This window comes from Colobus angolensis, unplaced genomic scaffold (genome assembly GCF_000951035.1).
Source record: "Colobus angolensis palliatus isolate OR3802 unplaced genomic scaffold, Cang.pa_1.0 Scaffold30, whole genome shotgun sequence".
Classification (NCBI taxonomy): Eukaryota; Metazoa; Chordata; class Mammalia; order Primates; family Cercopithecidae; genus Colobus; species Colobus angolensis.
The window spans coordinates 6,202,746-6,218,459 of NW_012116266.1; the positions used below are offsets into that span (position 1 = coordinate 6,202,746).

At 38.2% G+C, this 15,714-nt stretch overlaps 1 protein-coding gene across 1 annotated transcript in view; it reads right to left on the minus strand.

Annotated features, from left to right (window-relative positions):
* The window catches only part of FAM117B (family with sequence similarity 117, member B), a 139,416-nt gene that overhangs the window by 63,289 nt on the left and 60,413 nt on the right, over positions 1-15,714 (minus strand). The window contains exon 2 of the mRNA XM_011949923.1: positions 4,639-4,790. Coding sequence (XP_011805313.1) covers positions 4,639-4,659 — 21 coding nt within the window. The 5' untranslated portion in view covers positions 4,660-4,790. The remainder of the gene's footprint in view (positions 1-4,638; positions 4,791-15,714) is intronic.

The following is a 15,714-nucleotide window of genomic DNA, read 5'->3' on the forward strand; positions in this document are numbered from 1 at the left end:
TTATGTAGTATAGTCATCTTCAACAGTAATCTTAGCTGAATCTTCTGGATAACTTACTACAGTTTCTGTATCAGTACTTGCTGCTTCACCTTTCACTTTTATGTTATGATGATGGATTCTTTCCTTAAACCTCATGAATCAATCTGTTAGCTTTAAACTTTTCTTCTGTAGCATCCTTGCCTATCTTAGCCTTCATAAGAACTGAAGAGAATTAAGTAAGGTCTTACTCTAGATTAGGCTTTGGAATGTTGTGGCTGGTTTGACCTTCTATCTAGATCACTAAAACTTTTTCCATATTGGCAATAAAGTTTGTTTCACTTTCTTATCATTTATAATGCTCATTCAAGTAATACTTCTCATTTCCTTCAAAAACTTTTCCTTTGCATTCACAACTTGGCTAGCTGTTTGGTACAAGAGGCCTAGCTTTTGGCCTATCTCAACTTTTGATATGCCTTGCTTTCTAAGCTTAATCATGTCTAATTTTTGATTGAAATAGAGACATGCAACTCTCCACCTCACTTGACCCCTTAGAGGCCATTGTAAGGTTATTAATTTGTCTAATTTCAATACTATTGTGTCTGAGAAAACAAAGAGGCCCAATGAGAGGGAGAGACTCAGGGGAACAGCAGTCAGAATACACACAACATTCATCAATTAAGTTCCCCATCTTATATGGGCATGGTTCATGGTACTTCAAAACAATTAACAGTAAAATCAAAGATCACTGAGCACAGATCACCATAACAGATACAATAATAACGAAAATGGTTGAAATATTGCAAGAACTACCAAAATGGGGCAGAGACACAAAGTGAGCACATTTTTGGAAAATGGCCCCGATAGACTTGCTCAATGCAGAGTTGCCACAAACCTTCAATTTGTACCAAAAAAAAAAAAAACACAGTGTCTGTGAAGCCAAATAAAGTGCAGTAAAACGACATAGGCATGCATTTTTAAACGGTCAAACCAGCAAACCTTATGTTATATACATTTTAACACAATTTTTAAAAGTTGATTTAACTAGCATACACTTAGGGAAACCCAGTATCTGCAAATAAGGAATCTGAGAGTTTTTGATTAATTTTGTTAATGTTAAATTCACTTGCCAAAGATGAGAGCCCACTATGTAACTGAAAGGTTGGAGTGCCCAGTTATCTTTTAGGAGATTCTACACATGAGCTTTACAAGTAAGATTAACAGTATGATAATTATAAATTTTCTTTTTTTTTTTTTTCTTTTTGAGATGGGGTCTCACTCTGTCACCCAGGTTGGAGTGCAGCGGCACGATCTCAGCTCACGGCAACCTCCACCTCCCGGGTTTAAGCAGTTCTCCTGTATCAGCCTCCCAAGTAGCTGGGACTATAGGCACCCACCACCAAGCCTGGCTAATTTTTGTATATTTAGTAGAGATGGGGTTTCACCATATTGGTCAGGCTGGTCTTGAACTCCTGGCCTCAGGTGATCCGCCCACCTCAGCCTCCTAAAGTGCTGGGACTACAGGCATGAGCCACCACACCCAGACCTAAATTTTCTTTTTATTTGTACCCTTAACATTCCCAATTTGGGGGACATTTATAAAAAGGCAGAGAGTATAGGGTTTATATTTTAATTCATTTGCTAGGTCACAGCAATTTGCTGAAAAGACTTACTGAACTGCATCCACAGATCAAGGAGCTCCCAATGGCTTGCATGATAGCATAGTTTTACTAACATGACAAAATGTCTGAACCCACTGAACCTAAAACTGCAGTAGAAATAAAGGGTGCTGTAGGAATGCTCAAGGAAATAAACTTCTACAAATTTAAATGTGACATGTGGATGAAGCAGAAAGCAAGTGGACACCGTATTCATTTTCCAAACTATAAGCCCTAAGCTCAGCAAAGTTACAGACTGTGAATAACTACAGAGTTTCATAGAACTCTTTGGTTAAAAAAGTCAATTTTAGGCTGGGTGCAGTGGCTCATGCCTGTAATCCCAGCACTTTGGGAGGCCAAGGCGGGTGGATCACCTGAGGTAAGGAGTTCGAGACCAGCCTGACCAATATGGTGAAACCCCATCTCTACTAAATATACAAAAATTACCCAGGCGTGGTGGCGTGCACTTGCAGTCCCAGCTACTTGGGAGGCTGAGACAGGAGAACTGCTTGTACCTGGGAGGTGGAGGTTGTAGTGAGCTGAGATCAGGCCACTGCACTCCAACCTAGGCAACAGAATGAGACTCCATCCCAAAAAAAGAAAGAAAAAAATATCAATTTCAGAAAAGATTCATTACTTTCGATAAGTACCCAGTCTACATTTTCATTTCTGTAGCTGGCACTAAAGTATAAACACCAAGATAATTCAAATCCCAATCGTCTGCCCTAACAGTAGGATTCCATTTCAAGATTATCAGAACAGAAAATAAACTGAGCCCACCAAGAATACCTGGAATATTGGGAATCAATATACAAATCCAAAACCACCACAGAAAAGTGTGTTTACTTAGTTCTTTAATAAACATTCTCTCAGGGCCAGGCACCTTGGCTCATGCCTGTACTCCCAGCACTTTGGGAGGCCAGCAGATCACTTCAGGTCAGGAATTCGAGATCAGCGTGGCCAACACAGCAAAACCCCGTCTCTACCCAAAACACAAAAAATTAGCCAGGCGTAGTGGCGTGTGCCTGTAATCTCACCTACTCAGGAGGCTAAGGCAAGAGAATCGCTGGAATCCGGGAGGTGGAGGTTTCAGTGAGCCAAGATCGTGCCCCTGCACTCCATCTAGCCTGGCAGACAGAGAGAGACTTCATCTCAAAAAATAAAAATAAAAAACATTATCTAGGGCCAGGTGTGGTGGCTCACACCCGTAATCCCAGCATTTTGGGAGGCTGAGGTATGCAGATCACTTGAGGACAGGAGTTTGAGACCAGCCTGGCCAACATGGTGAAACCCCATCTCTACTAGAAGTACAAAAATTAGTTACACGTGGTGGTGCACGCCTGTAGTCCAGCTCCTCGGGAGGCTGAGGCATGAGAATCACTTGAACCCGCGAGGCAGAGGTTGAAGTGAGCCAAGATTGCACCACTGCACTCCACCCCGGGCAACACAGTGAGATTCTATCTCAGAGAAAAAAAAAAAGAAGAGAAAAAACAAAAAACATTCTTCAAAAAATGTTGAGACCAGGAGTAACGTAAATCTGAAGTATAAATCAAGATGTACCTTATCTGATTTTCAACAATCAGTATAAAAAATCTTTTAAATCTTTAAATGTTTTTCTTTCTTCACTAGCAATAAAGCTGTAACTGTTTTGCTCATTCATTCCTTTGCAAATATTCCTTGGGCAATTTATTCTCCATATAGTATTAAGTCCTGGGCATAGAAATACAGCAATAGACAAGCCAGACACAATCCCTATCTTCATGGTTCTTACTGTCTAGTGACTGTAAGAAACCATAAATAAATAACTATACAAATACTTAATTAATTATAATTGTGGTAATTACTATGAAAGAAACTACACCAAACTAAGATGCAGTCTTCAACTGGCTGTATGATCTTAGACCTCAGCTTCTTCATCTGTAAATCTAAGGGGTAGATCTGAATGATTTCTTCTTCTTTGTTTTTCCTTTTTTTGAGACAGGTTCTCACTCTATTGCCCAGGCTGGTGTGCTATGGTATGATCACCGCTCACTGCAGCCTTGACCTCCCAGGCTCAAGTGATTCTCCCGCCTCAGCCTCCCAAGTAGCTGGTACTACAAGTGTGCACCAGCATGCCCGGCTAATTTTTGTATTTTTTGCAGAAATGAGGTTTCACCACCATGTTGCCCAGGCTGATACTGAACTCCTGGGTACAAAAGCCATCCACTCGTCTCAGCGTCCCAAACTGCTGGGACTATAGGCGTGAGCCACCCTGCCCAGCCCTGAATGATTTCTTGAGATCCCTTTATATTAAACAATTTTACAAACCTAGAAGTATAAACCTTTGCTTCCAGAGTCCCTTTGTCAGGATATTTACATTTGTAGGATCAGCAAAGTAACACAGTCCCCATCTCCCAATACATGAAGGTTTTTCTGGCACAAAAACGTAAGCTTAGATGGTCACTAATCTTTGCTGTTACAAATTTTTAAGACCAAATTCCATATATTAAATATATTATGATGTTATAAACCAAGCTTGTCCAACCTGCAGCCCATGGGCCTCATGAGGCCCAGGATGGTTTTGAATGCATCCCAACACAAATTCGTAAACTTTCTTAAAACATGATGAATTGTTTGCAATGTTTTTAAGCCCATTAGTGTTAGTATATTTTATGTGTGGCCTAATACAATTCGTCTTCCAATGTGGCCCAGGGAAGACAAAAGATTGGACACCCTTGTTGTAAACCAACTTATAAAGAGTAAGTGGGAAAAAAAGTATGTCCATAAATTATCTGTATGTATCAGAATTACTTTGATAGCTATTTAAAATGCACATTCCCAGGCCCCAACAAAGACCTATTATAGAATACCTGGAGGTCAGGCTTGGAATCTGCTCTTTTTGATAAGTTTCTCAAGTTAATTCTAATATACACTAATGTTTGTTCTACTCAAAGCAGAACAAATAATATTAGAAGAAGTAGCTTCAGAGAAAGACACTTCAGGATAAGAACTATAGTAAGCTTACCTGTGTAGCTTTGTCCCTCATGCAAGGTGCAGCTTGCCCATGGCTATCACGAGGCCAGTGCCCGGCAAGATACGGTGCAGCAAGAGTATCCAGGGAGGAAGTGCGTCGGATAATACTGGAGGGGCTTGAAGAAGGCTGTCGTGTTTTGTCACCTAGATTTAAGACAAAAATGCTTGTTTTAATAAAATTAGGAAAGAAACAACGCAGAAACTAAGTTTCAAACTATGTAGAAAGTTCTCCAACTTAACGATGGTTATCCCCTTTAACCACAGGGGATACTTCCAAGACCCCCAGTAAAGATGCCTGAAACAGCAGATTGTACTCAATTCTATATACAATGGTTTTTCCTATATATACAAACCTATGATAAAGTTTAACTTGCAAGTTAGGCACACCATGAGATTAACAACAATAACTAATAATAAAATCGAACAAGTATAACAACAAGCCAGCATCACTGCTCTTGGGCTTTGGGGCCATTAAGTAAAACAAGAATTCCTCGAACCTTAGCACTGCAAAACCATGCCAGTCAATCCAATGACTGGGAGGGCTCAAAAGTGACTAGCAGGTAGGGAGCATAGACAACGTGCATAGGTTGGACAAAGGAATGATTCACGTTCCTGGTGGGGGAAGCAAGACAGCAAGACATTTCATCACCCTACTCAGAATGGCGTGAATTTATAACATATAAATTGTTTATTTCTTGAAATTTTCCACTTAATCTTTTCAGACCAAGGTTGACTAAAAGTAACTGAAACCATTAAAAAAAAAAAAAAGGATAAAGAAGGATTACTGTATATAAAAAGAAACAAAAAGGAACAAGCTACTGATACACGCAATAACTTGCATGACTCTCCAGAGAACTATACTGAGTGAAAACAGTTGACACACCCTAGGCCTACCAAATCAAAATCTCTACGGATTGGGCCCAGAAATTTTCTATAGAATCAATGTATCCCTCATATCCAACAAATTTTTACTTGGATTCTTCTTTTTGTTTATAAATTAAACCCTTGTTTGATACATTTCAGGGAAATATAAGGACATAATGAAAATAAGACAGGAAGGTAATTATCATGGGAAAATATAAAAATAAATCAGTGACAATCTTTCACTAAATATTGTCACTAAAAAATTAGTGACAATGTTATTTGATAATGACATCTAAAAGTAATTCCGGCACTTAGTGCTCACCATATTCCTCAATCTTCACAAAGGATGGAGTAATAACACATCTGCTTCACAATAACTTAGTACCAGCCCAAAAGACAAAGACAAATTAACACCTTGCTAATCGATCCCTTGCTTTTGAGAGTATCCTAGGGGATGCATAAACCTAATCAACTGCCAAGAACCAACCACCAGCTTTGTAACAGGGGTAGGTTTCATTTCTGAGCAAACAAAGTGGGTATTTGCCAATATAATCCAAGATATCCAATGTAAATTAAAAAGTAAAATAATACAGTGGCATTAAAGCATATTACTTATTAATGTAATATAATATTACTTATTAACGTTTCCTCACATTGATAAGTAATGTGAGGAAAGACACATATAAAAAAGTGGGTTTTGGCCAGGTATGGTGGCTCATGCCTATAATCCCAGCACTTCGGGAGGCTGAGGCAGGAGGATCACCTGAGGTCAGGAATTCAAGACCACCCTGGCCAACATGGCAAAACCCTGTCTCTACTAAAACTACAAAAATTAGCCAAACGTGGTGGCAGACGCCTGTAATCCCAGCTACTCAGGAGGCTGAGACAGGAGAATCACCTGAACCCGGGAAGCAGAGACTACAGTGAGCCAAGATCGCACCACTGCACTCCAGCCTAGCAACAGAGCAAGACTCTATCTCAAAAAAAAAAAAAAAAAAGTGGGTTTTGCAATAACATCTGTTTTCACTGTACAGGAAATAGTTTTTACTACATCAGAAAATTAAAACATTGTAAACATCAGATTTCTAGTTAATAATACAATAGCTAATTTGATTAATATTTTTTATTTATAAAAGCTTAAATTCTTCAATAATGCAGGGCAAGTTTTGATACATCAAAATAAACTTTAAGTACCAACCAATACCTCATACATGATTTAATAATTAGAAAATAAATCTATGTATAATTTTCTGTGAGAATAATTCTAACTACCCTTACCCCATAGTTGCCAGCAAAAAAGGAAAATGTGTTCTCCTAAATAAATGGACCACAATAAAACTATATTCAATGTGCACATTCCTTTAAGATTAAGCCCCCAAATCAAAGTGGCATTAAAAAAACTATTTCAAATAATAATCAAGTTTAAAATTGTATTTACAAAAAGAGCACATAACAATGAACTGCAGAAAACTAGAAACAACAAAATGTCCAAAACGAGAGGATGATTGGATACATTACGGCAGAGTCGTATGTAATATGTAATATGTAATATGATAGGCCATTCATAGAATAAGCACATAGATACACAGGTCCTGGTCTAAAGAGTCATTCATGATAAAGTCAGTGAAAAAAGCAAGCCCTCACCATTTATAAAAGGTATGATCTCATATTTTGTTTTAAAAAGTAATTAGATGTGCATAAAAGTGTTACATTTTTGTTTTGTTTTGACATAGAGTCTCGCTCTGTCTCACCCAGGCTGGAGTGCAGCGTGGCGATCTAGGCTTACTGCAACCTCCACCTCCCAGGTTCAGGTGATTCTCCTGTCTCAGTCTTCCAAGTAGCTAGGCCGCCACCATGCCCAGCTAACGTTTGTATTTTTAGTAGAGACGGGGTTTCACCACGTTGGCCAGGCTGGTCTCGAACTCCTGATCTCAAGTGACTTGCCCCCCTTGGCCTCCCAAAGTGCTGGGATTACTGGCATGAGGCACCACACCCGGCCAATGTTAGTACATTTATTTTTTAAACCTGGAAAAAGTACGCACCTAACCTTTTGGGGGACGGAATTAGTGTTTTAATTTCTAATTTAGGCATTTCTATAATGTTTGAATTTTTATATGGAGTATACTGTCAGAGAAAAGGTATTAAAACAATAGAAACACTTTTAAAACAAGTTATTAACTTCTGAAATCGTAAAATGCTTAAAAATACAAAAATACCTATATTAGATTTGGGGAATTTTTATGGTTTATATCTGCAGTTGGGAAAACTACAGCCTACAGGCCAAATCTGTCTTGCATCTGTTTTTTTGTATGGCTAGCAATCTAAAACAGGATTGTACATTTTTTAATGGTTGGGGGAAAAAATTAGAATATTTTGTAATACATAAAAGTTAAATCAAATTCAAACTTTAGTGTCCATAAGTAAAGTTTTATTGGAACACAAATATGATCATTCATTTACAGGTTGTCTATGGCTGCTTTTGCGCTAAAATAAAAAAAAAGGCAGCATTAAGCACACACAGCAAAGACCTTATATGGCCCTCTCGTTGCTTCACACTGCTGCTCAGCACTACAAATCATAATGACAAAGTTATGCCATGTGTATCTCTTGTCTGGGTGAAAAGTCAGATTCAAAGATGATATCTAAAATTTCATATAGATCAGCATTAGCAGATGAACATTTGCAATTGATTTGATGATACGGAACACTAACTTTTAACTAGAATTAAGTGAAATGTTATCCCTTTAAAAAGAATTCCCTCTTCTCATTAGAGCTGTATTACAAAAAAATGCATTCGATTATTATATTTTGAAATTTTGTCCTTTAAAAATTTGTGAAAAATTGTGTGCTCTCTTATTATATTAGTGCCTACATAATATCTTTGATTTTACCTCTTGACCTGTAAAGTCTAAAATTTTACTACATGGTACATTACAGAAAAAGTTTGCTGACCCCTGGTTTCTACTGCATGTCTTTATGTCTTGGTTTCTGTGCTACAACACCCTCATATATTTTATCTTTTGGCAGGGGAAGGGGATGAGCTTAGCTCATTGATGCTTAACTTTCATAGGGGCTTTACAAATATTTTAAAAATATATTCATAATATTATATTACAGTGCTATTCTGTAAGATGGCAAATATATGTATGAAAACACCTCTTGACACCTCTCTATATTACATTATTATCTTGGTAAGGGTCTTGCATAGCTACAAGTACAAAAGTTCAGGTGGTTATGTGACCCGCATAAGATTCAATTCCACTAATACAATAGTTACAGCAACTGTGTTGTTGCTGAAAATCATAAAAGCTGCTTCACAAATACGTCTGAGACACATAATTTGCTTTCAAAATGGCACAGTTATTTCACTAATACCTAATTGTTATAAATGCTACCTATCTCTCCATGTTCAGTTTTCCTTTTGTAGTACATTTTCAGAAAACAAACGCAGAATATATTCATTTTCAGGAAAATATGCACCCACATTATTAACTGTGACAAGTGAAACGCAATAAATATACATGTTCACAATTTTTCCTCTAACTAAAAAAACAATCCCTTTTGGGATAGTCTCAAGAAAACTGGTCTCAGCTGGCAGGGTGGGAAGGCACAAACACACAATGTAAACTGGTATCTATTCATTATATCAAATGGCTAAAAGCTGTCTGGCACTTTTCTTCCCTAACTATGACCATTGTTGCTTCAGTTGCCTACCAGTATGTTAATTCAACAGACCTTACTAATGGGTCTGATTTCATTTTTTTTTTAATTAAAAATCTAAGGGTTAACTTTTCAACCAGTCCTCCAAAGATTATTAAAATTATTGGATTATTATTTCTTTTTTGGCGGGAAAGAATCTCGCTCTGTCACCCAGGCTGGAGCGCAGGGGCATGATCTCGGCTCACCGCAACCTCCACCTCCCAAGTTCAAGCGATTCTCCTGCCTCAGCCTCCCGAGTAGCTGGGATTACAGGCATGCATCACCAAAACACCCAGCTCATTTTTATACTTTTAGTAGAGACAAGGTTTCTCCATGTTGGCCAGGCTGGTCTCCAACTCCTGACCTCAGGTGATCCGCCCAATTCGGCCTCCCAAAGCGCTGGGATTACAGACGTGAGCCACCGCGCCCGGCCAGATTATTATTATTTTGATAATGAACTGGAGAACAGATGAGTTATATGTGTAAAAATACTGAACATTTTATCTTTGGAACTCCCTTCCTTTAATCCATTCATTCAGACACTAAGGGGCTGTGAGTCAGCACTAAGCCCTAGAAATTAAAAAGAGTAAGTCACAGCCTGTAATAAAGAACACAGTCTACAGCTACCTTGTCATTTTTCCATTTCAATCCAAGTTCCCAAAACTGACAGGATTTGGTGCCTAATTATTAAGGAGGTTATGGGAGCAAAACTTGAAGAGGCAAAGATGACTCAAAAGTTCCCAGACTAAGTGAACAAAGGCTGTATTTATAAGGAAATCCACAGGACGAGACTGACAACTAACAAGACTCTTCATGATCCGGCCTCTAAAGCCTCACTTTTTGGCCTGCACTGCCTCGATCCCTACACTAAGACCATGGACTTGCAGTTCCCAGTATGTACTGTGCCCTTACATGCCTCCAGGTGCTTGTTTCTACCCTTATATCCCTTTATTTGGTGTGACTAATTCATGCTTAACCTTTCAAAATTAAGTTCAGATGTAACTTCCTCTGGAAAATCTTCCTCAAACAGCCACCCAAACCCATAGTTCACTGGAAAGGTTCCTGACTGTTCCTGTGTTCTGGTACACAGCATGATTCTGCAGCGCAGGAATTTTATTTCCCACCCCCCATCCCAGTGATTAAGGCAAACCGTGACATACAGGCAATATGTCGTAAATGGCCAATGAAAAAATTAATTTTCTTTGTTAATTTCCTAAATGAAGAAGACTTGAGATGCAGAGAAAAGAATGACTTCTGATGTTACTATCATTTATCAACAACGACAAGTGTATGAAATAAATTCACATGCTTGTTGGTTAATTCAAATAAAAACTACGGCTCGAACTTGACACTTGACTGGTTCTTTAAAAATTGAGTCTTCAGAGAGATTAACTACATAGAGCAGAGGGCAGCACTGAAAATTTCAGTCAACGCCTTAGGCTCTGGAGTTCAGAGTTCCCCAACTATGAGTACTCGTTCAACTGGTTTCTGGGCAACTTCATTTGCACTAGTGGAGCATCCCAAACCATGGCCCTTAGGTATTCCATTACAAAGGTTCTACAGACCTTGACATACTAGTGTTAGACATCAATATTTTTAGAACTTGATTGGGCACTTTTTTTTTTTCCCTTGGAGACAGGGTCTCACTCTGTCACCCAGGCTGAACTGCAGTGGCGGGATCAGGACTCACAGCAGCCTCGCCAGCCTGGGCTCAAGAGATCCTCCCACCTCAGCCTCCAGAGTAGCTGAGACCACAGGCACGCACCACTACGCCCAGCTAATTTTTGTATTTTTTGTAGGGATGGGGTTTCAGTATTTTGCCCAAGCTGGTCTCAAACTCCTGAGCTCAAGCAATCCACTGGTCTCAGGCTCCCAAAGTGCTGGGATTACAGGTGTGAGTCACTGTGCCTGGCCTCAGGTACTGTCTTAAAGGCTGTACCTCCCATTATCCACAGAAACAGCAAACAAATAAATTAGACATATTTATTTGTTCCGAAAGGAGAGACAACTTTTCAAGTATACAAATGATATTCAGCATAAAGAAACCTAAGAGTGTTAAAAATTCCAGTAGTCCACCATCCAGAGCTAACTGCTTTTGTTTTTTTAGACAGGGTGTTGCTCTGTCACCCAGGCTAGAGTGCAGTGGCATGATCTCGGCTCACTGCAATCTCAAGCCTCTCAGGCTCAAGTGATCCTCCCACTTCAGCTTCCCAAGTAGCTGGGACTCCAGGCATACAACACTACGCCTGGGTAATTTTTGGTATATTAGGTAAAGATGGGGTTTTGCCATGTTGCCCAGGCTGGTCTCCAACTCCTGAGCTCAAGCGATCCACCCACCTCAGGCTCCCAAAGTGCTGGGATTACAGGTGTGAGCCACTGTGCCTAGCCAGATAACCACTTTAATGAGTATTTATTTACAGAAATCTGTCTACCCTTGTACATACATACGATTTTATATAAATGAGGTCCCATTGTGCATTCCATTCCTTATTGTTGAGAGAAATAAAAAGAGTATGTCAAGAACCTATTTCCATGGCAATAAATTAAAATCTACAACACATCACTGTTTTTAATACTTGTACATTATCCTATTTGGCAGATTCACCATAACTTAATCTTCTATTAATAGACACTTTCACAGCAGATAGGTATCCTTTTAGACTTGTTTCAAGATCTCTTTGTGAAAAGTTTCTAGATATCAAATTACTATATTCAAGGTAACAGATTAAAATTGGAAGTACTGCCAAATTGCCTTCTACTGAAAAAATTTTGCAAAAACCTGTAACATCACAAGGGTACCCATTTTCCCACATTCGCAAGTGTATTTTATCAATTTTCACCAGTCTAAAAAAGATAAAAATATCATTTCATTTGTATTTCAATAACAGAGTTCTAAAACAGTCATACTTTTACTGGTAATTTATATTTCTTTCATACATTAACAAAATTTCAAAAATATTACTCCAAACCTTTCTTTTCTTAATTTTAGAGATCTTTTCTTCTGGTAAAGATTTAAATTCAAAGAGGTTCTATCCGTTTCATTATCGTTTCCTTTTCTTTTGTGACATTCAAGTAAACATAACTGTAGTTGATTTTATTTTAAAGAGTATGTGTAATATAATTAAATTCTTATAAAATTTGTCTTTCATCCACTATCTAAACTTCTTGCTACACACACACACGAAGGAAACGCAAAATTCTGATGACACCGGCTGCCTCCAAGAAGGGAAACTTGTCAACAAAGATGCAAGGAAGCCATTTCACTGTCTTCCCAATTGTACGCTTGGAATTTGCCATGTGAATTTATTATCTATATTTTTTGAAATTCATATTCCTTGATTCAGGGATTCTACATCTACGTATGCATACAGAAGAATAATCAAATGCCAAAAAAGGCTTCAAATCCAAAGATATTCACTACATTCCTAACATGAAATCACAAATATGTCCAAAAACTGAAGAACAGGAAAACTAACAGAAAATACATAGAATATTAAAGATATTTAAAATTATATTTTTAAAATGACAAACTTACATGAAAACTTATTTATAAGGGAAAATTTTTTAAAAATGAGTTTCCACAATTTCCAATTTTGCACCTTCTTCAGTTATTTCCATGTTTCTTTTCCAGTTAATTTCTCCACTAAGTTTTCAAACATTTAACAGATACCATAACCAAATATTGATACAGGCCCAGCAGTACCTAATTAATAATTTATCCTAATAAGAAAATGACTGATTTAACCAAAGTGATTTCCCATAGGCATAGTATCAAAAAGATAAGGACTATTTTAGAAACTTAAAAATCCAATCGGTAATTATTTTTTGTTAAACATGAGGTATCATTTACATAAAATACAATGTACCAGGCTGGGTACAGTGACTCACGCCTGTAATCCCAATGCTGGGGGAGGCTGAAACGGGAGGATCATTTGTGGCTAGGAGTTTGAAACAAATCTGCGCAACACAGCAAGACCCCCATCTCTACAAAAAATGTAAAAATAAGCAAGATGTGGTGGCACGCGCCTGTATTCCCAGCTACAAGAGAGGCTGAGGCAGGGATATTGCTTGAGCCCAGCAGGTCAAGGTTATAGTGAGCTATGACTGAGTCACTGCTCTCCAGCCTTAGTGATAAGGCAACATCCTTTCTCTAAATAAATAAATAAATAAATAAATCTGCACCCATTTTTGGAGTTTTGAAAGCCAAATAAGCCATTAAATCACTACTACCATCAAGATTTAGAACACCGCCATAAGCCCTAAACAATTTTTCATGCTCCTTTGAAGTCAATCTCGCTCCATTCTTGAACCCAGGTAAACGCTGACCTACTTCTTATTATTAAAGGTTAGTTTTGCATTTTTTAAAGGTGTCATACAAATGTAATCACATAATACTTTTTTGTGTCTGACTTCATTCACTCGGCATAGTGTCTGTGAGACCCATGCTTGTTGTTGCATGTAACGGTTCATTCCTTTTTATTGCTGAGGAGTACTCCATTGTATGATTATATGTGGTGGGAATTATGTCAACTCCTTCTGGCTCTCAGGTCTTTGGACTTAGTCTAGAACTATACTGCTGGCTCCCCTGGGTCTCTAGCTTGCCTACTGCAGATAATGGGACTTCTCAGACTCCATTAGTGCATGAGACAATTCCTTAAAATAAATCTGTGTGTATGTTATTGTATCAATAAAATATATATGTATCCTATTGGTTCTTTTTCTCTGGAGAACCCAGACTAATACAAAATACTACAATTTGGTTATCTAATACCTTTTTTTTTTTGAGACTGAATCTTGTTCTGTTGCCCAGGTTGGAGTGCAGTGATGCAATCTCAGCTCACTGCAACCTCCCCCTCCCAGGTTCAGGAGATTCTCTTGCCTCAGCCTCCTGAGCAGCTGGGATTACAGGCATACACCACCAAACCTGGCTAATTTTTGTATTTTTAGTAGAGGCGGGTTTCACCATGCTGGCTAGAATGGTCTCGAACTCGTGACCTCAAGTGATCCACCTTGGCTTCTCAAAGTGCTGGGATTACAGGCATGAGCCACCACGCTCGGTCTCTAATAGCCTACTGACGGGCGTGGGATTGCTTCCAGTGTTTGACAATTAGGAAAAAGTCATATATTCTTGAAGAAATCTTTTTATGGATAAGTGTTTTCATTTTTCTTGGGTAAATAGTGGAAATGCTGGATCTTAGGACAAATGTAAGTATCACTTTATAAGAAACTGCCAAAATGTTTTCCAAACTGGTTGTACCCAGTTTACATTCCCACCAACAATGCATTACAGCTCCAGTTGTTCCACCATCCTCATCAACATCTGGTATTGTCATACTTTTTCATTTCATTCATTTTAGTAGATTAGCAATGGTTCACTGTCGCTTTAATTAGCATTTCCCCAGTGCCAAATGCGGTTGAGCTAAAGTGCTTTTTGGCCACTTACACATTTTCTTCAGTGATATGTCTAATCAAATCCATTGTCAAATTTTCAACTGGTTTGCCTTCTTCTTAAATTGGATTTATGTATTCTGGATGCAAGCACTTTGTCAAATATATGCACATAAACAGTTTTGTCTTCTTTTTGGCTTGTCTTCTCAATTTTTAATGGTCCCTTTTGAATAGCATTTTTTAATTTTAATAGACTAAAATTTATCGACTACTTCTTTTAATAGTTCATGCTTTTTGAGTCCTAAAAGACCTTTGCCTACTCCAAGATTAAGATGATTCGCTCCTGTTTTCTTCTAGAAGTCTTTCCATTTTACCCTTCATATTTACGTCTTTCATCCATTTGGAGTTCACTTTTGTGTATAGTTTAAGGGATTATCCCCCTCACCCATATGGATATCCAGTTGTTCCAGAACTGTTTGTGGAAAATACTATTCTTTCTCCCACTAAATTACCTTAGGAAACTTTATTGAGATGTGTGAATTATTTCTCAATGTTCTATTCTTTTCCATTGATCTGTACCTCTGTCCAAAGGCAATGCAAGTTCTCCAATTTTAATTATTCCTTTTCAATATTATTTTGGCTATTTTAGTCTTTGCAGTTTCATGTAAATTTTAGGATCAGAGTAGGAATTGAGACAGTTGACATCCTTAGTTTGTTCCTGATCTTATGAGGAAAAAAATATGATGTTAACTACAGGCTTATATCATAGATACTTATATATAATAAAGCAGTCCTTTAATTGGAAGGCTGACCTCTAGTCCTAGTTTCCTAAGAATTTCTAACATGAAAAGGTGGTGAATTTTATCAAATACTTTTTCTGTATAAATTGAGATAATTGGCCAGGCACAGTAGCTCATTCCTGTAATCCTAGCACTTTGGGAGGCCGTGGCAGGTAGATCACTTGAAGTCAGGAGTTCAAAACCAGCCTGGCCAACATGGTGAAACCCCATCTCTACTAAAAATACAAAAATATTAGCCAGGCGGGTGGCATGCGCCTGTAATCCCAGCTACTCGGGAGGCTGAGGCAGAAGAATCACTTGAACCCAGGAGGTGGAAG